Source organism: Haliaeetus leucocephalus, unplaced genomic scaffold (assembly GCF_000737465.1).
Source record: "Haliaeetus leucocephalus isolate CR32 unplaced genomic scaffold, Haliaeetus_leucocephalus-4.0 Scaffold473, whole genome shotgun sequence".
Lineage (NCBI taxonomy): Eukaryota > Metazoa > Chordata > Aves > Accipitriformes > Accipitridae > Haliaeetus > Haliaeetus leucocephalus.
The window spans coordinates 7,724,982-7,745,687 of NW_010972909.1; the positions used below are offsets into that span (position 1 = coordinate 7,724,982).

The 20,706-nt window shown below is 43.0% G+C and overlaps 2 protein-coding genes across 2 annotated transcripts in view; one reads left to right on the plus strand and one right to left on the minus strand.

The window, feature by feature from the left end:
- Positions 1-20,706, plus strand: part of BHLHE41 (basic helix-loop-helix family, member e41) — a 51,049-nt gene that overhangs the window by 7,880 nt on the left and 22,463 nt on the right. The gene's annotated exons all lie outside the window — the stretch shown is intronic.
- RASSF8 (Ras association (RalGDS/AF-6) domain family (N-terminal) member 8) overlaps positions 13,690-20,706 on the minus strand; it is an 18,098-nt gene continuing 11,081 nt past the window's right edge. Inside the window, exons 2-4 of the mRNA XM_010575418.1 lie at positions 19,746-20,635; positions 15,859-16,003; positions 13,690-14,706 (exon numbers count right to left, since the gene is read on the minus strand). Coding sequence (XP_010573720.1) covers positions 14,585-14,706; positions 15,859-16,003; positions 19,746-20,635 — 1,157 coding nt within the window. The 3' untranslated portion in view covers positions 13,690-14,584. The remainder of the gene's footprint in view (positions 14,707-15,858; positions 16,004-19,745; positions 20,636-20,706) is intronic.

Here is a 20,706-nt window from a genome sequence, read left to right on the forward strand (position 1 = left end):
CACCGCCGCGGGGGGACGACGACGACGACGGACGACCTCCGGGGGTTCGGGACCCACCCGGGTCGGGTACAGCTTCACTCGGAGCCCCCGGCCGACAGGCAAACCCGTTACACGGATCGGTCGCGTTTTGGCAGCCCCGCGCGGGCTTGGTGGTTCGACGGCCTTGTGAGGAAACTGAATTTGCCTTTGTCCCTCCAAGCACCCCTCCAGCGTACCATGTACTTGCGGCAAAGTGGCACTCGTGGCCTTTGGATTGCGTAGAGCTAATAACGCCAGCAATGCCACTGCAGATTAGGGGAGATGATAAGTTTTAGCACTGCCCGGGGGTGGCATTCAAGGTTTAAAACAAGTTGGATTCGGAGTCCTGGCATTCAAGAGCTTTGCTCAATGCGTTTTGAGCAAACAGAATGCAATGCTACGCAGGTGTGGACCAGTTCCGCCGCCTTGTACAGAAAATAACAAAGACCAAGAGGTTTGTAGCCCTTGAGGGCATCAGCTGGAGGACTAATAAACCATAATGAGGGAACTCCTTAGTAGAGGCTGTTTTTTCACTTTGATTCTTCTCAAATAGTAATGTTGTTACTGTGAAGGCCTATGGATGTGAGCGAAGCATGGTCTGTAGGGGAAGGCAAGACCTTTTATTAGCACAGATGATGCCACTGGAAAACCATACTAGCTTTTGAGCTCCCCCAGCCTTTTCGTAGCTTCATGAAAGGACTTTAGCACCAGGAGTGCTTAACTCCCTAGCAGAATCTGCTACACATTTTATATAACTGAAGTTTTTATTTATTTAGTAGCTGCCAGTCCTCCCTCACCCTGCCTGTCATGTAGCCAGTCCTCCCATGTACGTGTGTTTCTGAGACGTAACTCAGAAAGCCCAAGGCTGGAGGACCATGAATGGCATCCCATGGACTCTCCGGCTTGGGCCAGGGAGAGGCACCGATACCAGCCTCGGCAGCTCTTGCTAGTTTGCTTCCTACCACAGCCAAGGGGCCCAGAGCAGACCTTGGTCCCGGCCGCAGCATAATCCTGCTGCTGTTCATGTGACAGTCTGGACACAGGACCTGCCAGGTTCTACGTGACAGCCACGGCCACCCTGCGGACAGCTGCTTGGGACACGAATTCACTGCAGCCAGTGGGACCAGAAGAGAGCCGTACAAACTAGTTAATAGGACACATCCATATCCCCTGCATGTTCTCGGCCTCAGACCATAATGACTGCCTTCTACTCTGACCTCAGCCGTAAAGCCTTTCATGGTGGTAGGTGCGCAAATCAGTGTGTTTTTCAACAGCTGAACTAGATTTGCTGCCTTTATTTCAAAACTGTCAGCGGTGGCAGCATTCACCAGGTGGCAGGGGAGGCTGCGGCTGGAGGCACCTGTTGGACAGCACAGAATGATCAGAAGATAACACAGTCATCTGAGAGGAGAAACCTAGATTCCAGCCCTGCTTTGCAGCATGTTTATGCATTTTATGTTACAAACCCACTGGAATAAAAACAGATCTTCACACGAGCTGGGGTAGGAACTGGCACTCTAGTTTCCTCTTCCCCCAAGTGAAGACCCTAATCAATAGGCTAAAGCTATTTCTCAGTAAGTGACTGCTTATTTATTCTGTGCAAACTAGGACAAGATCCACAAGAGAAACAGTACACACATCTCTGAGAAGAGCTTTTGGCCAGGGCCTTTCCACAGGGAGTGGGAGATGCAGAGGTGAACCTCCTTGGAGGAAGAATATTCACTCCCGATCACCTACTGAGAAAGAAATGTTCTAGTTGCCAAACTGTTATTTAAATGCAGGGTTGCTCCTTTTCCAGCTGCAGCTTTTTGTGTGAAGAGTGGTGCCCTCTGTTGTTCTAGGGAGAAGCTGCTATGAGTCAGGGGACTGAAAGCATGAATGTGAGGTTGAGTTGGTTTTTCCAGTACTGCAGACTCTTACAGATGCTCTGGTTTTGACACACAGGCAGTTTGCTGGGTCTGTCATGCTGAATGCACTACAATCAGGGCTTCAGTTTCCACCATGAAGTCAGGAAGGCAGCATCTGTAGGAGGGGTATGTACCACCACGAGTAGGAAAAAACTGTTTAATAACACACTGCTTAAAAAATAGAAAAGGTATGTAGACTAGGCAAGAACTGCTTATTACAGGTGCTACCAAGGTAACTGAAGAGTATGGGAATGTGTGTGGGCAAGGGTCAGAGTTAAGGCTGCCTGTGCATCCTTCAACATCTCCTGACATCTGAGAGAGAAGCAGCTACCATGGCCTAACAAGCTGCCATCGTTAGATAATCCTCATGGCTACCCCTAGCCCATCTGTAAAGAAAAATGTGTTTGTGTGTACCTGGGCTGCACGTATTCCTGCTCCTTAGCACAACAGAAAGAACCCGTATGTTCGGATTGCAATTTCTTCTACAGAGTGGAGAAATAAGAAAGTAAAGATATATTCATCTGCCTGCAAAATGTGAAGTGGCTTTGCAAAATGCCTAACACAACTGGTCACGGGGCCAATTCCGGTGTTGTAAATTACAAGGTAAGTACAGTTATTTAAAATGACCTTTGAGAGTAATCTGTGTGCCGTGCCCCAGGAGCCATCTATGGGAAGCGTGCTCCCATCAGTGTCCTGCCAGGCCCAGAAGGTATTTCCAAGAGTCCAGCTGTTTGCTGTGATTGCTGAACATGCCGAGTCAGCAATAACTGTTTTTTAAAGTACACAGTAATGTCATGGGGTTGCTTGAGTTTAGTAACCCCAGGGCAATACATTCAACAGGGTAGAGGGCAATTCAGTTGCCTGTCAAAGTCAGTGAAAAGGTGCTGCATGTCCCTTCCTTTCGTTTTACTCAGAGATCATCTATACCTTCTCCAGGAACAAAGCTGCCTGGTCTGGGACAGCACAGTGGTAGTTTAGGGCTACCCTAGCATTTTTCCTCATGGGTACAGTCAAATCATTTGTATTTGTACAAGCCTGTAAAGACGGGATCTCTTCCCTTTCCGCAGATGTTCCCGACGTGTCCACGTGACAGTGCCTTCAAAATGCAAGCCAGCTCCCTTGACTGAAGGCACCTCCATGTTACAGGAGAGTCTCAAGCTTCTGGCTGGGCCCAAAGGAGCAGAGGAACAGAAAGGCAGTTCAGAACCACTGCCTCACAACTGCATGCTGCACAGCTGAGAACAGGAACACTTTTTTTCCTTCTGATCTATCCCTGTTACCAGTACCACGAGGTAGGTGAAACTGCAATTCAGCCATGCAGTAGTGAACCGTAGCAGGAACACCACTGTGAAATGCCAACTTTTTTGGGTGTATGGTTTCAAACTACTGTAGTTTCTTGGGTGGCTTCAAATCTAAATATAATCACAGTTGGGTCTTTCTAGTTTTGCTGCATGGCTTTTCTAGCACAACAGGTAACTTGCATATGCTGACAAGAGAAGCAATAAGCTAACTACATTTACCTGAAGAAGAAATTAGAACAGACTCAAATTTTTAACCCCAAACACAGCCACTCCAGAATTGCATTGCTCAGATGGAGTTCCTTTTACTAATACCCCTCAGTTTCCTTTTCACCTTCCAGCTTTGATCAGATATGGAGGAAGTGAAATGCAGTGAGCCCATCCTCTGTGCATCAGGGAGCATGTGCATTTCTATAGCCAAAATGAGACAGAACAACGCCAGGAAATTTTCCCTTATTCTTAGTTCAGGCTCTAAGAATATTTTACATCGTGATGGTTAAAAACTGATGGAGGTAACCAGAGTCTTGATGATGTGCACTACAAGAAAACACAAACCTGACACTTTAACATAGAGTAGCTTGTTATTATTGTTGTTAATTTTGACTTCCCTGCTTTGCAGTCCCTGCCAAAGAACTTAAAATGGGTTTTAATTCTGCAAGGAGCTGAACTCCTTCTGCATATGCTGAAACCAGTGTGCTAAAATCAATGGTAGATGACAACATTGATTTTGCAGAGTAAAGCTTCAAGTTTAGAACAGACTAATTAGATCTCAAAGGTAAAAGCTTTATTGGTCAAACCTGGCACAACACTTGCAAAAGGAGAAATTAAGAGTCACTTCTTTTGAAGTGCTTACATTATTTAGTTTGGAAGGGAGATAAATATTTTGCTATCAGGAAGAGGTTTAACCTTTGACTGAAGGGTTAGGGAAAGCTTCCCCTCTGAATAGGTTATTTTGGTAACTCCAGACCAAGGGTACTGTTTACTGTTGTGCTGCCTATGCCCATTCAGCTCTTGCTATAGGCCAGATGACCCTCCAGCCTGACTGAACCATTGTTGGACAACTCTATTTCTGTGTGATCAGAACACACTTTTTAGTGAAAGATCCGTATACAAACATAAGTACATGGAGATGAAGGGCATGTACTCCTTCTGTGAAGGCCCTTCACTGCCCTGGGCCATAGTTTCCCTAGCTGACAAAAGGGATAATGCTATACAATGACTTGACTACATACACATACGTGTGTGTATGTGTACATATATAAAAAATATATATGCTTGGGGTCACTGTTACTCAACGATAGTAACATAAGAAGATAGTTTTTATTTCTTGGGAGTGTTACGCTGTGTTCCAACAATGAGCAAAGATAGGTCAAACAAGCAATTTCACTGGGTACTCACGCTTCTCAGGCTACTGAGCCTGGTTTTGCAGTTACTCACAGTGCCTGAAGTATGTGCTTGTTCTGTGTGACTGCATGCCTGGGCCAGGCCAAGTCCATTTTATCTACCAAAGGAAAGATGTATTCCTAGAAGGAGGTGCTTCCTGCTGTATAGTTCCTCAGATGACCACAGACAAAGGTAGCAGCAAGAACTTTATGGAGCAGGACATTAGCTAAAATGACGTGGGACAGATTATTCATTACCTTGTCAAATGCTGGCAGCTGCACTAATTATTACTTAAATGGGTTCAGATGGCAACATCTTAAAATGATCTTTAATCTCAGAACTGAGCAGTAGGGTAGAGTCTCTGTGCTAAGGCACGCTGAAGAGTGCTCATTCTGTGCAGGTCTCCAGAGTAAGTGCAGCAGTGTTTGTGAGTTAAATTTATTGGGAGCATGTAGAAAACACTTTGGATCAGGAAACAAACAAACAGAAAGCACTCTCCTACAATTCTAACTCTTGCATACTTTATCTCTTCAGCCCCCAATACCAAATGGCACTTGGGTATCTACAGAAAACCATGAAATGGCAACCTGTCATGGTGGATTACTAGTTGCATGCACATTGTTAGAACATCATCAGACTTGTGGAAACACTGGAACATTTAGGACCGCCAAGCAAATCTCAGCCTGCTTGGTCAATCATTTCTATCAATTAGATGCAACACACTCCCAAGGATTTAGGCTGTCTCTTGTAATAGCATCACTTTGCAAGAAGAAAAGAGTTGAGCAAAAGTTGATATGAGAATGTTTTATTCCTTTACTTGCCTCTCCTTTTTACCTCTTTAGAAAAAGAAATCCATTTAAAGCTAAACAAGAATTCACCTTCAGAAACTCCTGGCTTCCCTCAGCACGCCTGCATCTTGCTCTCACTGTAAGGTAAAACTAACCCAGAGTGACTTCTTGTTATCCTCTTGGTATGATATAAAAATATACCTCATTGCAGTAGCATCTAGACGGCACAGCCCAGATCAGGACCACATTGTGCTAAGTGCTATTTGCCAAACAAATAGGAAATGAGATGCTGTTCCCCACAGGGCTTGCAGTATATATAGACAAAGTCAAAGGGGATGAAGCAGTATTATCTCAAGCTTACAGCTGGGGGACTCCAATCCAGAGGGGTTATTGTAGCTTGCCCAAGGTCACACACAGGAAATCTGTGGCAGAGCTGGGAAATGAAACAAGAGCTTCCCAGTCCCAGGCAAATATGCCAGGCACAGGATAATCTCTAAAATGGAATGTTCCAACCCACATCTGTACAGGTTTCAGAAAGCTACCAGGCCTGAGCCCTCCTCACAGAGACTGCAGGAATTGGATCATTTGTACGTCAGCTACACACACACTGTGACGAGGACATGGTTCTTTATAAGTATTATTGTGTCCTTTCTGAAAGAACATATTTAAAGATGGAATATTGCGCATTTTACATGATGCTTTATCATGTGCCATATATGCCTAGAAAATCTGCTTTTCAACTAGCTATGCAGCTACGCCGGTGCAGGCATGCCAGCATGTATTGCTGCCCTCTCGTGTAGACCTTGTTGTAACTGCAGTGTTGTGAGAGAGTTGAGGGGACACGATTATCTGGTGCCCTGCATCTAGTGTAACCTTTCACACCAGCTGTACAGCTAATGGACATTGTTACTTTTCCCATTTAGCTGTGTGGCTGTCTCCACGCTCATTTTGTACATGAGACAAGCTACATGACAATGGAGAATCCAGGTCATAGTCTTGGTAACCATGATGCAGATTTGCTAGTTCAAGAGAACAGTTAAGACAACTTTGTAGCAACAAAGCCTAGTTGAAGGTCCGCTGGTGTTCTCGGGTTTCTCTTCAGCTTTCCAGAAGGGGCAGTTCTACCTCATTGATCAAAGTTCACCTCAGGTTGATTGTGACTGCTAAAGTCAAATCACCTCTTCTGGGCACATAACATTTAATGAAAAGCAGTTTGGTACACCTGATAAAAGGGATATGCTATTGCAGGTTGTGACAGGTAGTAACTTATGAGAAGCTTCATAGGCAACAACAAAGAAATTCCTGTTATTCCCCACTTAAAGGCTGGCCTGAATTTTATTTTAGCAACAGCTACTCATGGTACCCTGTGATACCATGTCAGTGGCTCCAAAGCTGGATGATTCCTTTTACTTTCCATCACATGGGTAGTGAAAGGGACTTCAGGGCAAATACAAATACAAATCAGGTGAAAGGTGTTTTACTTGGTGTTCCCCCCCCCCCCCTTTTTTTTTTTTTGTTTTATCCAGAAGTCCTCCCTTTTAAAATACCTAGGCAGGTAATTATTGGCAGTCATTTCTGTTTCATTAGATAAGGGGTTTTTTTTTAAGTGGACTTTTCGTAAGCCCAGCTGGAGTTCTTCTGAATATTTTTCTTCAAACTTTTGCTCATCAAAAAGAAATCATAGAAAACTTTTCTTCCCTCCACCTTGACCCAGGATTGAATATTAGATCTTTTATATTGCATTTGCTCACTAAGTCTTCCAATTACTTATTGCCTTCCTCCTTCTGCAGAGGGGTAAAGCAAGACAAAGTGTGTAGCTGAAACAACCAGCACAAAATAGCACATGCAAAAAAGATGCACGGAAAGGGAAAACTATAGCTTGAACAATAGCATCACTCTGTATTTTGCAGGAACAGTATATATGAAGGCATGCTCTTGGGGAACAAGCTAATACATAGGTAATTAATAAAGTAATTACATTATGAGATAGGGGTGTGAGACATAGCTTGTTAACTGTTGCAGGTCGAATATGTGTTACCATACAGGAATCTGTCCTGTTGATTGGACTTCACGTTGTTTTCATAACTCTGCTTCTCCTTGACATACCTGTGACTCAGAGGACTGGAAACTGAAATCAAAGTCTCCTACACTTAACCCATGTGGACCAAAGCAAATACTAGAGATTAACACCCAACTGCCAGCTCTTGCAGCTGAAAACCTGTTCTGCTGTAGCTGTACTTCACCTCTGTCAGCTTCTAGATGACTGAACAAAAAAAGTGCGATGATATTGTGATGACACTCTCATTCTGCCAGAGATTGCAGAGATCCCTGCAACCTTTGCATAGCCAGGGATTCAGATCAGAAAAGCCTCTACAAATCAAACTTTAGTTTGCATGAAGGACAGACATTTGTCTTAGCGAGGAGTCAGTGCAGAGCAAATACACATTCACGGGAGAGAAACACCAGGGCTGTCTGCATGACAGCAAGGAGGTTTCCTGCCTGGGGGGAGGCACAGACAGATCCACCAGAAGTGGCATGAGGACACAGGCAGCGTCTGAGTTCATCAGACAAGTGATGAGGTTGCTCGGTTAAGTTTATCATCTCCGTTTGCATCAAGTTCCTTGTTGCACTAGCACATGCTGAAAAGGTTCTTTTCAAGTCACCCACCGGATAGTAACTCACATTTAACAAATCAATGCTGCAGATGGCTGACAGCACATGGAACAGGGAACTCACTGCAGAGGTTGGAAGAAAGTACCCTGCATACCCACCTGGAAAAATGGAACAAACCAGACCAGCTTAGTTTTGTCTCCATCCAGCATTTCTGGAGAAAGTTAATGATGAAGCAGTGGTTGACCCAGAAAATACTCATTAACACTAACTACAATACCAGAGGTAGCAAATATATCATTTTCAAGAAAGGCAATAATGGGGACTGTTGCTCATTGTGCCATACTTCAGACACTAGACAACTTCGTTGATACAGTCATTAAAAATTGGGATTATAAATACCACCTAGCTGACAAAGATAGGCAGGCAGAACAACTCAGTACAGCTTCTAAATGAAATGGACCATTGTCTGGTGTGGTTTTGCAACTCATTAGTGCTCCAGTTACACTGAGCTAGTTAGTGCTGCAGCAGTCACGTGCAAATATACCACTTTGTTCTTTAAAGGCAAAGCAAAAGATCAGAACCATTAGCTGTACCCCTGGCTCTACTGAGCATGCTGGGAAACCTTAGTTACTATAAGACCCAGCCAGCTGGCTTGCACAGAAGCAGAAAACGGTACCTTTCAGAGCAGAGGTCCTCTACAACTTACATGGTCCTGCCAATATGCATGCCACGTGCTAGGGTTTCAGTGAAGCTCATGACATTCTTTGTCTTATCGCCAGTCAACAGAGCTACTACTGTTAGCTCATTTTTCCCTCACATCTAATGAGATTAGGCTCCATTTGGCTTAGGAAAAGCCATTTGTTGGGATATTAGACTAAGGACTGCATTTGGATGGTTTAACTCACAAGTCCCCAGCTGTAGCAAGTTCCCTGCCTTGATTAACTCAAATGATCTCCAGTGATCTGCACAGGCCTTCTGGTCTTCAGCACAAGGACAAAGCCTGAATCAGGTCTTCAGTTCCTTGTTCAAAGCTTAATTTCTTCCTGCTCCCCAAAGCATCTGTGCACCTTCTATTTGTTGTGTGAAGATTCTGTACATTCAATTCCTCTCTCTGATCATCTCCAAACAAACCCCTGCCTCTTTAAGTTACACTTTATCTGAGTCACTGACCAATTCTGTCTGTTCAGGATTAATATTAATCTTAGTAACAGTTCCTCAGCTGAAAACAACCTACTCCATTCTCTTGTAGTTCCTGGGCTGTATCTGATGAAAAATAGAGCATGTGCACACTTTATGGTAGAGGACCTCTCTTGTCTGCCATAGAGGCCCCACACCAACCAGTCATGTGTCCCACACCTCCAAGTAAATTGCCATTTAGGAGTGTTCATTGTGTCCTAATGCTTGACACACAGCCATTTCTGAAAGTGTTCTAGTTCTGGACACACCAAGCATTACCTTGGCCTGCTTTCAGGCTAAGTGTTCTTTGACAGAAAGAGTTCCAGTAGCTGTATCATGAGATGTGCGCGAGATGTACACTGCAATTCCAGCAAACCATGAACTGTAAAGACCCAAAGTTTCAGAGGGGAATTTATTGTATGGGAGCATATCCAATATATTTTGTCAACCATTCATGAGAATAATAAAAAATAGAAGCTTTTTAAATGACAAAAAATATAGTTACATATAATACAGATTTTCATCTTGCATTGAAGCAGAGCAGTAATAAAATGCTTACTCGTGTTTTCACAGTTAGTTTATGTTGCTTCTCTAGGTTAAAGCATCAGCAACTCAAATCTTCCAGTCAGAACCCCTAGTTAGTAGTTTCACGGGGTGATCATGAGGGTGAACGTTCTCTGCATTTTGATACCCTTTACCAATAGAGCAGGCGTACTTGATCCACCTCAGAACTACTCAAATTTTCAGAGGTACCAGCTACACTTGAACCGAGGCAACCTTACTGCAACTGAAAGATTTTTGTATCAGAACATGCTTTTAGGCCCAATTCAGGAACGCATCTATGGAATACTCAAGAATGTGCTTAAATCCCATTTGGTTCAAAGGGCTCCAAGCTGATCCTTTGTGACCACCTCTGCTTGTTCTGCCCCTCACAAGCACTGCACACTGGCATGCAGCACTAACCAGTATTTGATCGCACGTGTAAGTTGCTTGCAAAGCCACAAAGGATTCGAACATTCTTCAGCACTCCATTTACTTGAGACCTAAATGCATCCGCTGCATGCATACATTTATGTATATACTACACACGCTTACCCCAACCCCTCCCCACAATATTATTGCAATAATTCTTTGCTGGTATAACAGTTTATATACCAAGTTTCACTTATTTAGTTTTCTATAAACATAGAAAAAACACCTGAAGAGAGCTAGAACAGCTTTCAATCAGTCACTATATTGGCATTGAAAGCTTTATTTTGAAAACTTTAAGCAGCAATACTGAATAAATAGACAGAATGATTGTTTTGTCATCTCCATACAACCGATGGCCTTCATCCAAAACATTAAAATACTGTAGCAAATAGAATAAACATGCATGTTTCAATGTTCTTAAAAAAAAAAAGTGTAATATAAAAGTAACACTTTGACACTTATTTTAATACAGTACAGACCATTAGAGACTATTTTCTGGAAAAAATATCTGAATACAGTTTTGTTATTTACATGGATCATTAAGGCCCAATTCACTCAAGTTAATGCACATCAGGAATTTATATGCTTCAAGATAACTCACTAAAAATTACAGGATCAATTTTTTTGCTCATACTCATACGATCCCAGTTCACTAAAATAATGCAATACTTTTCACACTAAAAACAAGGCAATTATTGCCCCAAGAGATTTTTATTTCACTAAAGGATCTTTTCCCTCTCACCTCACAACAAAAGCTTTTTTGCATATTGCTAATGCTACTGGTAGTTCCCTTCAAGAACTTCCTTCCAACTTGCTAGGGTTTAGAAAAGCAAGTAATCGCAAAGCTAACATACCATTTCCAGAAGCAATTCAGGCACTTGGGAACCTAAGTCCCACTGAAAGATAATGGAAGGCAGGTTCCTAGCTGACTTCTCAGAGTGGGACTTGGGTTTCTCCCTTGCTCAGGCATTCAGAATGTTTACCTTAGCCTTAACCTACTGGCTTTTCAAACGGTCAATGCCCCCCGCCTTTTCCCCTAACAACATAGCATTACCAGCAAAAATAAACTGTATCCTCATGGATCAGAGAGGTAACACAGTTAATTTCCATTAGTAATAAATTACAGAAGTTCTCCATATAAATTCCCCGTGCACTGGAAAATAGTGCTTGTGTATTCAACTATTTAATGCAAGCAAAAAACCCCATTTCTTATCATGCTGCCCAGTAAATAGTATGGCACTTGTTAAAATCAATATGTGTAGCTTCCTTTCTGCTAATGCCCCATAAGTAGGTTTGAAACGCTTCTGAAAATTAATTTTTCTACATTTGTAAAGAAAGAGTGAGGTTCTGCAGTTGATCAGAAGCAAAACTCAACACCATAATGTGAGGAATTTTTATAACTGTAATACATTTTTCAATTCACATTTAATGCAAGGGCATGCCATTTCGTTTTGGTTTATTTACAGAGAGGGTGAAAATGCTACAGAACTTTAGCCTGGGTGAAATTCAATAAGCAAGAGGAGTATGGTGGGGACAGGGGAATTTGTCAGTGTCTCACAAATGACAGGTTTGGATACCAAAGCCTCTCCTTTGCCACAACAGCAAAGTTGTGGTTGAAGCTGTAAATGTTTTTCAGATCACCTTGACATATGCTAAAGCCCTGACAAGGAGAGTCCACTCAGTGATGATGCAGTGGCCACTCCTGAGCCAGCTCCAGGCTGGCCCCTCTGTCAAACAGCTGCTGCAGTCAGCAGGTGCTATTTTTTAACTTAAATGGCAAATTCCTTCCTTGATTCTATTACAAAGCCATAACTTAAGCCCTCCAAAGCTGCTCTTACCCTTCCTTTTAATCCTTTTTCCTCCTCCCTCCATCTTAAAGAATAACCTGGCAGAGAAACAGAGCAGTTTTTACAATGCAAGAGCCCAATTCAGCTCAAACTGCACATCTGTGGGAGATAGGCTAGTCACAAAGTATGACAAAAATATCAGCTGGGCAAGTATGGATCTGCCTTAAAAATACTTCATCTCAGTACAAGACTGAAATTGCAACAGGCTTTTCTTTTATTTCCCCCCACCCCCATGCAGCATAATTTGGGCCAGACTTTGCAAGGTGCTGCGTGCCTCAGTTCTCTAACATCAAGAGGTGCTGAAGATGCAAGATATCCACTGGAGAGGGCCATTTTATTTCTGTAAATTGAGCCCAGAATGTAAGGCATATATGCTCAAGTACCTTGGACAGATATTGTCCCCAAACTATGTATATTTTATACTTTTTTTATATATATATACACACACACATTTTTTTTTTTTTAATACAAAGTTATGGGCACAGTAAACATGAGCACAAAGTTGTGATAAACTAACAGTAAAATCTGTGAGCACTGCAAAGATTCCTCAGGTAGGAAAATGTCATTGTCCAGTTTGCTCATGGGGCGGGGGGGGGGGCCACGGTGCAAAGACCTGATAAGTTAAACAGTAAAAATTCAGAGTCCATTTGGAAAGGTCCTTTATATATTCACAGCCTTATCTGTTGCTGTTAGTCTAAATACAGCAGCATTTTTAGAATATATGATGCCATTAGTAAGTGGCAAGGGAAAAAAAATGCATTAAACACTCAAGAGTCCTTCATCTTCTACTTTATCTTATAAAACTTCCATTTGTCAGGAAGCTCCTTTTTTTAAAAAAGGAAACTTAAATTAACATTTATCTGCACATCAGTAAATCAACACAAGAGGATGCTAGGAGTTAAGAATTCTTAAGTATTTTCTATGGCAAAAAGCTTGGAGTTTCCTATCAGCGGTAAAATCCTGACCCTACCAGACATCAGGAGTTCTGTCATTTTGCCACTGACTGAAGGCCAGGTATTCAATACTGCAGTGAAAGCACGGTGACCCCCTCTCACTTCAAGGGGATCTCAAAGGCGGGGATGATGGTATGAGTTGCTGTTAGAACAGGAAATCCAAATGCAACTAGGCAAGGCCCATCCCTTCTCTAACTCACCCATGAGGCCAGCCTCCTAAGGTATGCATACAACGTGTCCCACTGATGCCAGTCACTTTCTCTACAAACTTGGTGTCCACTTCAACAATCTAATTTCAAGGCCTGTAACCAATATGCTACTTGGTAGTGTTTTACTTTCTGCATGATTGCATTAGAGTGACATCAAGAGACGATAATGTTCTCTCTTCACGTTTTGTAAAAAAAAGACTACCAAATGTGTGAATTTCCTGTTTTTAAGTTTTATATTCTGTAAGTGACTGAGCAGCAATACATCTTTCAAAGAGGCTAAACGTCTACCATTTAACACAGGGGACCTGGAATGAAATCCTGGCCCCACTCAAGTCAGTAGAAGCTCTGCTATTGACTTCACAGGACTCTCTGCCAGGTTTCTTCCCTCCACAAAACTTGAGTGAATTCTGGAAGAGGATGCGCATTTGTCTTGTGGGGTTTTTTCTCCTCCAAGAGCAAGATTTACTGCAAAACAAGAACACTGTAATGGCTAGTGGAAAAAATAAAGTACAAAATCACACACAGTGAAAGCCTCCAACTCTCTTTTGGTAAGATACATGAAGACAACTTCTTACATTGTTCTTTTCTCAAAAGGCATATACAATGTGGCAAAATATTTCAAATATACATTCTATATAATAAAATATCATCTAACTAGTGCATCCTCAATCATATGCTGGAAATATTTTTACCAAGCCAAGGTTTAAATCCCATAAATCTTTTGAACACTAGGTGCTTCATTCAAGGCAGATTCAACAGCAAGTAAATCCCAGAAGCTCACTTTTCAAGCCTTAAAAGGTAGCAATGGATGGAACATGACATATTATGACCCACAACAGAAATTAACAAAGTCAGCGGTGAGAAACCATTGTAATGGTTCAGCACTCCACAGAACTCTGCAAGTTGTTGTACTTGATCAAATGGTGGATGTTTGTACACACAAATTAACATCACCTTGTCAGACTGACATACAGCCAAACGTGATTATCCACAAGTTAAAAATAAAAATATAAAAGGTCAACATTCACACGTCCATTGATTAAAGGGAATAAATTAAACCTCAGATCAGTTGCATACATGGTTTCCTTCACCCTCAGTCTTTTATTTATGCCTATACAAGGAACAATACTTTCCAAAACACTTCTGAAGTGGCAAAAACAAATGAAGGTTTTTGCACTCTAGCTGCGTTAACAGCAAGTTCATCCTTGCCAATTACGAATCCAGACAGTTCCTCTGTCTCTTTAGCATCAGTGCACAGGGTATGGCTCCAAGTGGTGTGTTGGGGGAAGAAGAAAAAAAAATATGGTGGCTTAACAAAAAAAAAATAAATTCTTCTTCCATTCATCATTGGCAGAATAAAACAAAAGTGTATCTTGTCCGGGGTACCTTGCTACGTCCTCTCCAGAAGAGGTATGTACTGTCATACATAAATGCCCTCTGGGTTAAAACCAGATGACAGGGGATTCTGTAGAATCCGAAGGTTGCTGGGGAGTTGCCTCGACGAGCCAGGGCGCTTCAGTGACCCAGACTGAAATGTTGGCTCTGCGCAAGAAAACAGGCAGTTACAGAAGTCATCGTCACGGGAGATGTCTGTAGAACTCCTCTCCCTGCTTACTGGTGCCCTTAGTGCAGTTTAGAAAAACTAATACCACATGCAACAAAACATTCACATGCCCAACTAGGAAGTGATGAGATCTAAGGTGCACACTTCCTACTCATTTCAAAACAGAAAGATATACCTACGCAATATAATTACCCTCCCACAAGGAACATGCACACGGATACACACAATGCATTTATACAGTAATGTGCAGAAAGAACGTAACTCAAAGCCTCAGCTTCCTACCCACTTAGAAGAGAAAGTTCGTACAAGTGCTGACATTTAAGGCCTGGTTGTCTCTTCTTCTCTCCCCACCTCCCTACTGTCCCAATGCCTTTTGGTTAGAAAGTTTTCTGAGAGAAGGGACAGAACCAGCTAAGGAGAATGCGGAAGGAAACAGGCCCCTTGCAAGCAGGGTGCTAGACAAAGCACACCACAGCAGAGGCTGAGCCACGGCAAAGGTGTTTCTGCTTTTGCCACAGTTCTGACACGCAATCAACATGCTCCTGTATTTCTGTCTAGGAAATTTTGAATTCAGATGTGGGCATGTGCAGAATGCACTGATCTCACTAGGGCAAAGTCAATTTGCACATGCCATAACAGCCATCTGCGCGGGACTTCTGGATGGCTGGCAGCCCAGCTGGATTAGCCCCTATTCCTGTGCAGCTGCCGTCTGGGATTTCTTAAGATCCAGACACATTCCTTTCTCTACTTTGACAACACATCCCACTAGAAGAGGAAGAACCTAGATGAACAGCAACGTCAGACATGCAATCATATTGTGTGCCAGCTTACATGCCTGCAGCCATAGCAGCCACACTTGAAAGCTACTGGCCTAATGGGTTACTGATGGGACAAACACACACATGCCTAGGCACAGCAGGAGAGAAGTTATCTACATACTATGCTTTATTTATAGCTTGCTAAACCCTTGGAATGAAAAGAAATATTTGATACCGTGCTTTCTTAATATTTTGCTAACTTCTTTGCTAACAGAGCATTCACTTCACATATGAGTGCCAGCATTAATGCAGCATGGTAAACGCTTTGCCATCCCCTTCTCCCGCCCACCAAAAGCATTCTGAGTGCTGCACCTCTCTCAAGCTCTACATGCGGGGCCTCCACCTCAACGGGGTCTGCCGGCAGCACCGTCACCTTCGTTCCCGTTTGCTGGATGAACTGTTGGAGATTGACCTGTCGCAGCTCCTTTGTCAGTTGCTCCAGTTCTTGTTCCCTGTCCTGCCAGGAAAGAGAAAACATCTGCTGAGCAGTAGCGAGCATAAAGCAGCATTTCAAGACTCTGTTTGCAACTGGGCAACTAACACTTCTCCTTTTGATGAGAAAGTCTCCAATTTTTAAATTCAAATGCAAGCAAAAGAATTGAAAGATATTTTACTCTCATAATCTAGAAAGCAAATCAACACTCACTATTACTTATTAGAGGTTAGTTACTACTGGTCTGTTTATGTTGCTTCTTGGACAACTAGCAGATGTTTCTCATATCACCTGAGAAAAATATTGGCACAACAAATGTGAGCAAATAATAGTAATATTGTGCACTCTGAAAAAAATACATCAACTGAGCATCAGTCTGGCACCAAATCTTAGCTCTGCCAGAAGTGTCCAGCATGACTTGGACAGCTCATTTAGTTCTTATTCCTAAAAGGAGAATAATTCCCTTCTCCTCTTGTTCTTTGCGTTTCCTATTTAGAGTGTACATTTTTATGGACAGAACTCTCTCACTCTGCAAGCATACTGTGTTTTGTACAATGAGGCCAAATCCTGGCTGGTTCACCACCCCTTTGCAAGCACAGAAGATGATAATTTCAGATCTTCCTTGAGGCTCTGTAATTCTGGCATGATATGCAAAACATACAGCTCCGACAGATTATGACAGCCTTAGACTACAATTATTTCCCCACGCCGCCCTGAGCCAGGGTGGGCTTTGCCTACCTGGCTGCACAGGGGATGGGCTAGCTACCCAGATGCCAGGCAGCACGTCTGTGGGCGTTTCTATGCAGTGCATACTGCTACGTCTTCATTTTGGCAAGAGATGGAGGTTGGGTCAACCGTATTTTACCCAATTATCTTGTGTAAGCAGAATTATACATGAACTCACACAAGGATTGGGAGAGAATAGTTTTGTGGATCTATTCTAGGAACAGTCCCCAACAGCACAGCCCTTATTCACTTTAAACTTGCAGAAAGACCACAGTTAGGGCTGAATTCAACAGTTAATAAGAAAATTAACACAACTAATCTGATGTCTAAATTAGGACCTTTTAAATGCCAATTGCTTTGTCACTTACGTGTTTGTTTGACCTGTTCAGTCAATGCAGCATATCACATAGTTCATCTCAGCTTCCGGTGCTAAACTTGTGTTTCCATTCATTGGCTACAAGATTTCGGAGAAACTGGACTGAGAAATGAAGACCAGGCCACCTCCAAATTTTAAGACAATTCTACAGAAAAATTCTTCAATTTATTTCAGACTCTACAACTGAGCAGGTGAGACACAGGAGATTCTCAACTATCCTTACTACAATGTTAATTCTACAGCTCCATGTTTTATGCGATTGCAACAAAGTTGCCACTGAAGGTAATTAAGTTTTAAAAACCTGAATCACTAAAATAGGCAGGTTAGCAGGACTAAGATCATAAATAACTTGTTCTTGATATTTCTCAACTTTCACAGGAAATAGAGTAAAAATATTAAGTATCACCCCAAAACATACTGGTTTATACTCTTAAATTTTAGTATCTAATTGTGAAACTTCAGTGAGATTTTTTTACCTGAAGAAGGTTAGGATTTTGGTTTTTTGATTTGGTTGGGGTTTTTTTTCTTATTTTTCATTTAAAAACTTTCTCTAGAAACAGGGAAAGCAGAGTGCTGCATCTGATCCTTAACTGAACATAGCCTCATATTGCTGGAAAGTAATGTCACTGAAGTGGCTAGAGAAAAGGAATGAAAGAAGAGGTAGGACAAATTACTAGAAATTTCTCACATGCTACCAAAAAATGCCACCTTCCTGTTCTTATGGCTTGAAATCTAGTAAACCAAAATTTTCTTTCCTTCTTGAAAGGTCTATAAAAAAACCCATGCTCAACTTTTCTAGTTTCAAATCAGCAGTTCTATGAATATTAATATTTAACTTTCAGCATGCAACAAAATACTTCTCTATTCCCCACCCTCCCCAAGACTGTATAATACAGAGCTGAGTTTATTTTCTCCTGGACTTCTAGATTAGGGCACCTCTAGGTTTAGAACAAGCTTGGGAATCTGAATTTAATGGAAACTTTCCCAAGAAAGTGAAACCCTAGCCTATAGGGGGGGGGAAAAGGCGAGAAAAATTTTGAACTCAATCATAGCCTCACTGGGGGTTACTGAGGATAGGTAAAACACATGAAGAGGACTTGATGCTTTCTGTTAGTGCAAATCCTTAAGCGTAGTGTGTCTGGAAACTTAGGACATCTAAGTATGGACAAAACTGCTTACAGTTTTTATCCATTTTGTTTTGGATGAAAAGATTACATTTTCTTCCCTCCTCGTGGAATAAAACCAGCTTATACTGACATGGTTCTAGCTGCTCAGGAATAAGGGTGCAAAATTGCTTTACATATTCACAGCAGCATCACCTTACTGCAACTGCAGCACTGTAGAACACAGGAACTGTGAACCCCAGGAATATAACAAGAATCACAACTCAAACTGATGCGTGATGCCTCAGTCCTGTCTTACATGGGGCACATTAAAATTCCAGGAGCCACAACGTTTCCTTCACCTCATCCAGCTAGCAGCTAGATTTCCATTTATATTTATTCTTTCTTGTCTATCAGGTTCCAGGTGATATCATTAACTTTAGCAAGGAAGCAAGAGACTGGATTCTCTTTTGATACATGTGCCACAAACGCCTGAGGTGTAGAGAAAATAAAATCCTGAACACCAGCAAGTCAGACAGGAAAAGGGTGATGCTACTCTCTAAAACTAAAGCCCTGTAAGCTAACAGTTATTTTAGCTCTACATCCATCTATCCAGATGCTGCTTTTGGACTGTTTAATTCATCTACTTTGGTGGCAAACCTAGCAAGAATCAGAAGTTGAGCCTCAAAAGAGGCTATAATGGTGCAAATTTCCCTGAAATTTAACAATATCAAACAGTGAGCTGCTAAGATGTAGGACCTAAATCCTCAAGATATCTACCCCCAAATCAACAGGGGTTTGAAGACTAATACTTTTAAAGGCATTAGGTCAAGAGCACTATAGCCCCTTTTTAGCACTCAGCAGTACAATTCTCTGCTAGCCCTAAACATGCTGTTGTTCACACAGGAGATATTATTTGTCTGAGGTGTAAAAGAGGCCAGACCCAGTAGCACAGCAGTACCTCACTGGAGCTAGTGAGCACTCGCTCTCAGCAGGGCGAGGTGGCTAGATGCATTGCCATGGGTGCAGCCCATGCTAGTTTGGCTGATATTAGCCCTGGTGTTTCTCTATCACGGACCACTGCACGGTGAAGATATGCTTTGAGTGATTTCTCAGAAGCCACCAGGCAGTCAGGGAATGGTAGCAAACCAAAGCTGTAACTGAAGGGAAAGCAACTGAGCCAGCGTGTAAATAAGTGAAAGGTGTTGTGGCGCTCAGCACTAACCCTGCAGGCCACGCTGGCCTTCTGAATGGCCAGGAACACAAACCAGCAGATGTTTTGGTGGATATCCCAAGACAAAGAAACAGCTAGTTTTTCTTTTCAGATGGTTTGAGTGAGCAAAAGGCACACAGGTGAAATGAACACTGCCTGCTCTTCAAAAAAAAAAAAATCTGAAATGCAATTTGAAAATGAAAGCAACACTTTCTTCCTTTTACCCCAATTCACTGTGGAAACTTTCTCATGTTTTCTGTCACGGGCTCCAAATCTGTGTGAGAGAAATTCATTACAGTCACGTCTTTGACTTTTCTTTCGCTACGGATAAAAAAAAGACATTCTTACCTGTAACCGTTTGGTAGCTTGGCCCAAAGACCTTTCTACAGCTTTAATGCCATTTTCCAATCTCAGACTCTGCTGGCCCTGAATATCAATTTCGCCCTTCACCTTCTCGATCTTTTCCTTGACCTCTTCTTCATTCACCTGGGACTCTTGAACTTCCCGCTGCAACTTCTCTGCTTCAAGGCCACTTTCCATGTTGTGGATCTGAGACACGTAGTCCTTCAGCTTGCTCTCGCACTCCAGGATCCTCTGCCTCATCTCCTGCAGCTGCTCCTTCAGCTGTTTTTCGTTCTCCTGTTCGATCTGCAGCTCGTTTTCCCAGAACTCTTCCTCTTCGATCTCCACTTCGTTCCTTTTGATCTTCTGCTCTAGCTTGAGGATTTCTTCTTCCAGGCTGGAGTTGTACTTCTGTTCCCAGTAGCGGATCTCGGCTTCGTTGGACTCCAGCTGCTTCTCGATGCACTGAAGCTTCTCTGTCTGGAGGTGGATCAGTTTCTTCAGCTCGTCGGCGGTCGTTTTACAGTTGTTGAGCACCTTCTGCTTGAACTCGGATTCTTTGCTTTTCCCGAAGATGTCCATTAGCCCTTTGGCCCCGCCGGTGAAGGTGAGGGACTTCCTTTTCGGCTCCCTCCTCTTCATGGCCTTGTCGCCGGGAGGCCTCAGCTTGGCCAGGGGCGGCAGGCTTTGCCGGTACAGAGTCCTCTCCGGGATGCGAGCCACGCTGTCCGAGGTCGGCCGCTCGCTCAGGGAGGGCCCGGTGCGGCGCAGGATCAGCTGCACGTCGCTGGCGTACTGGCCCCACTTGTTGAGGGAGACGATGGGGTTTTCGTGCGGGGCCAGGTGCCTCTCCGTGTCCCGCCATTTCTCGATCAGCGTGTACCGGCCCGTTCGCCCTGCAAGGCAAAGCACAGCCGTCAGCGGGGCGGGCCGCCAGGGGGCGCTGCCGGACAGCGCGACCGCCGGA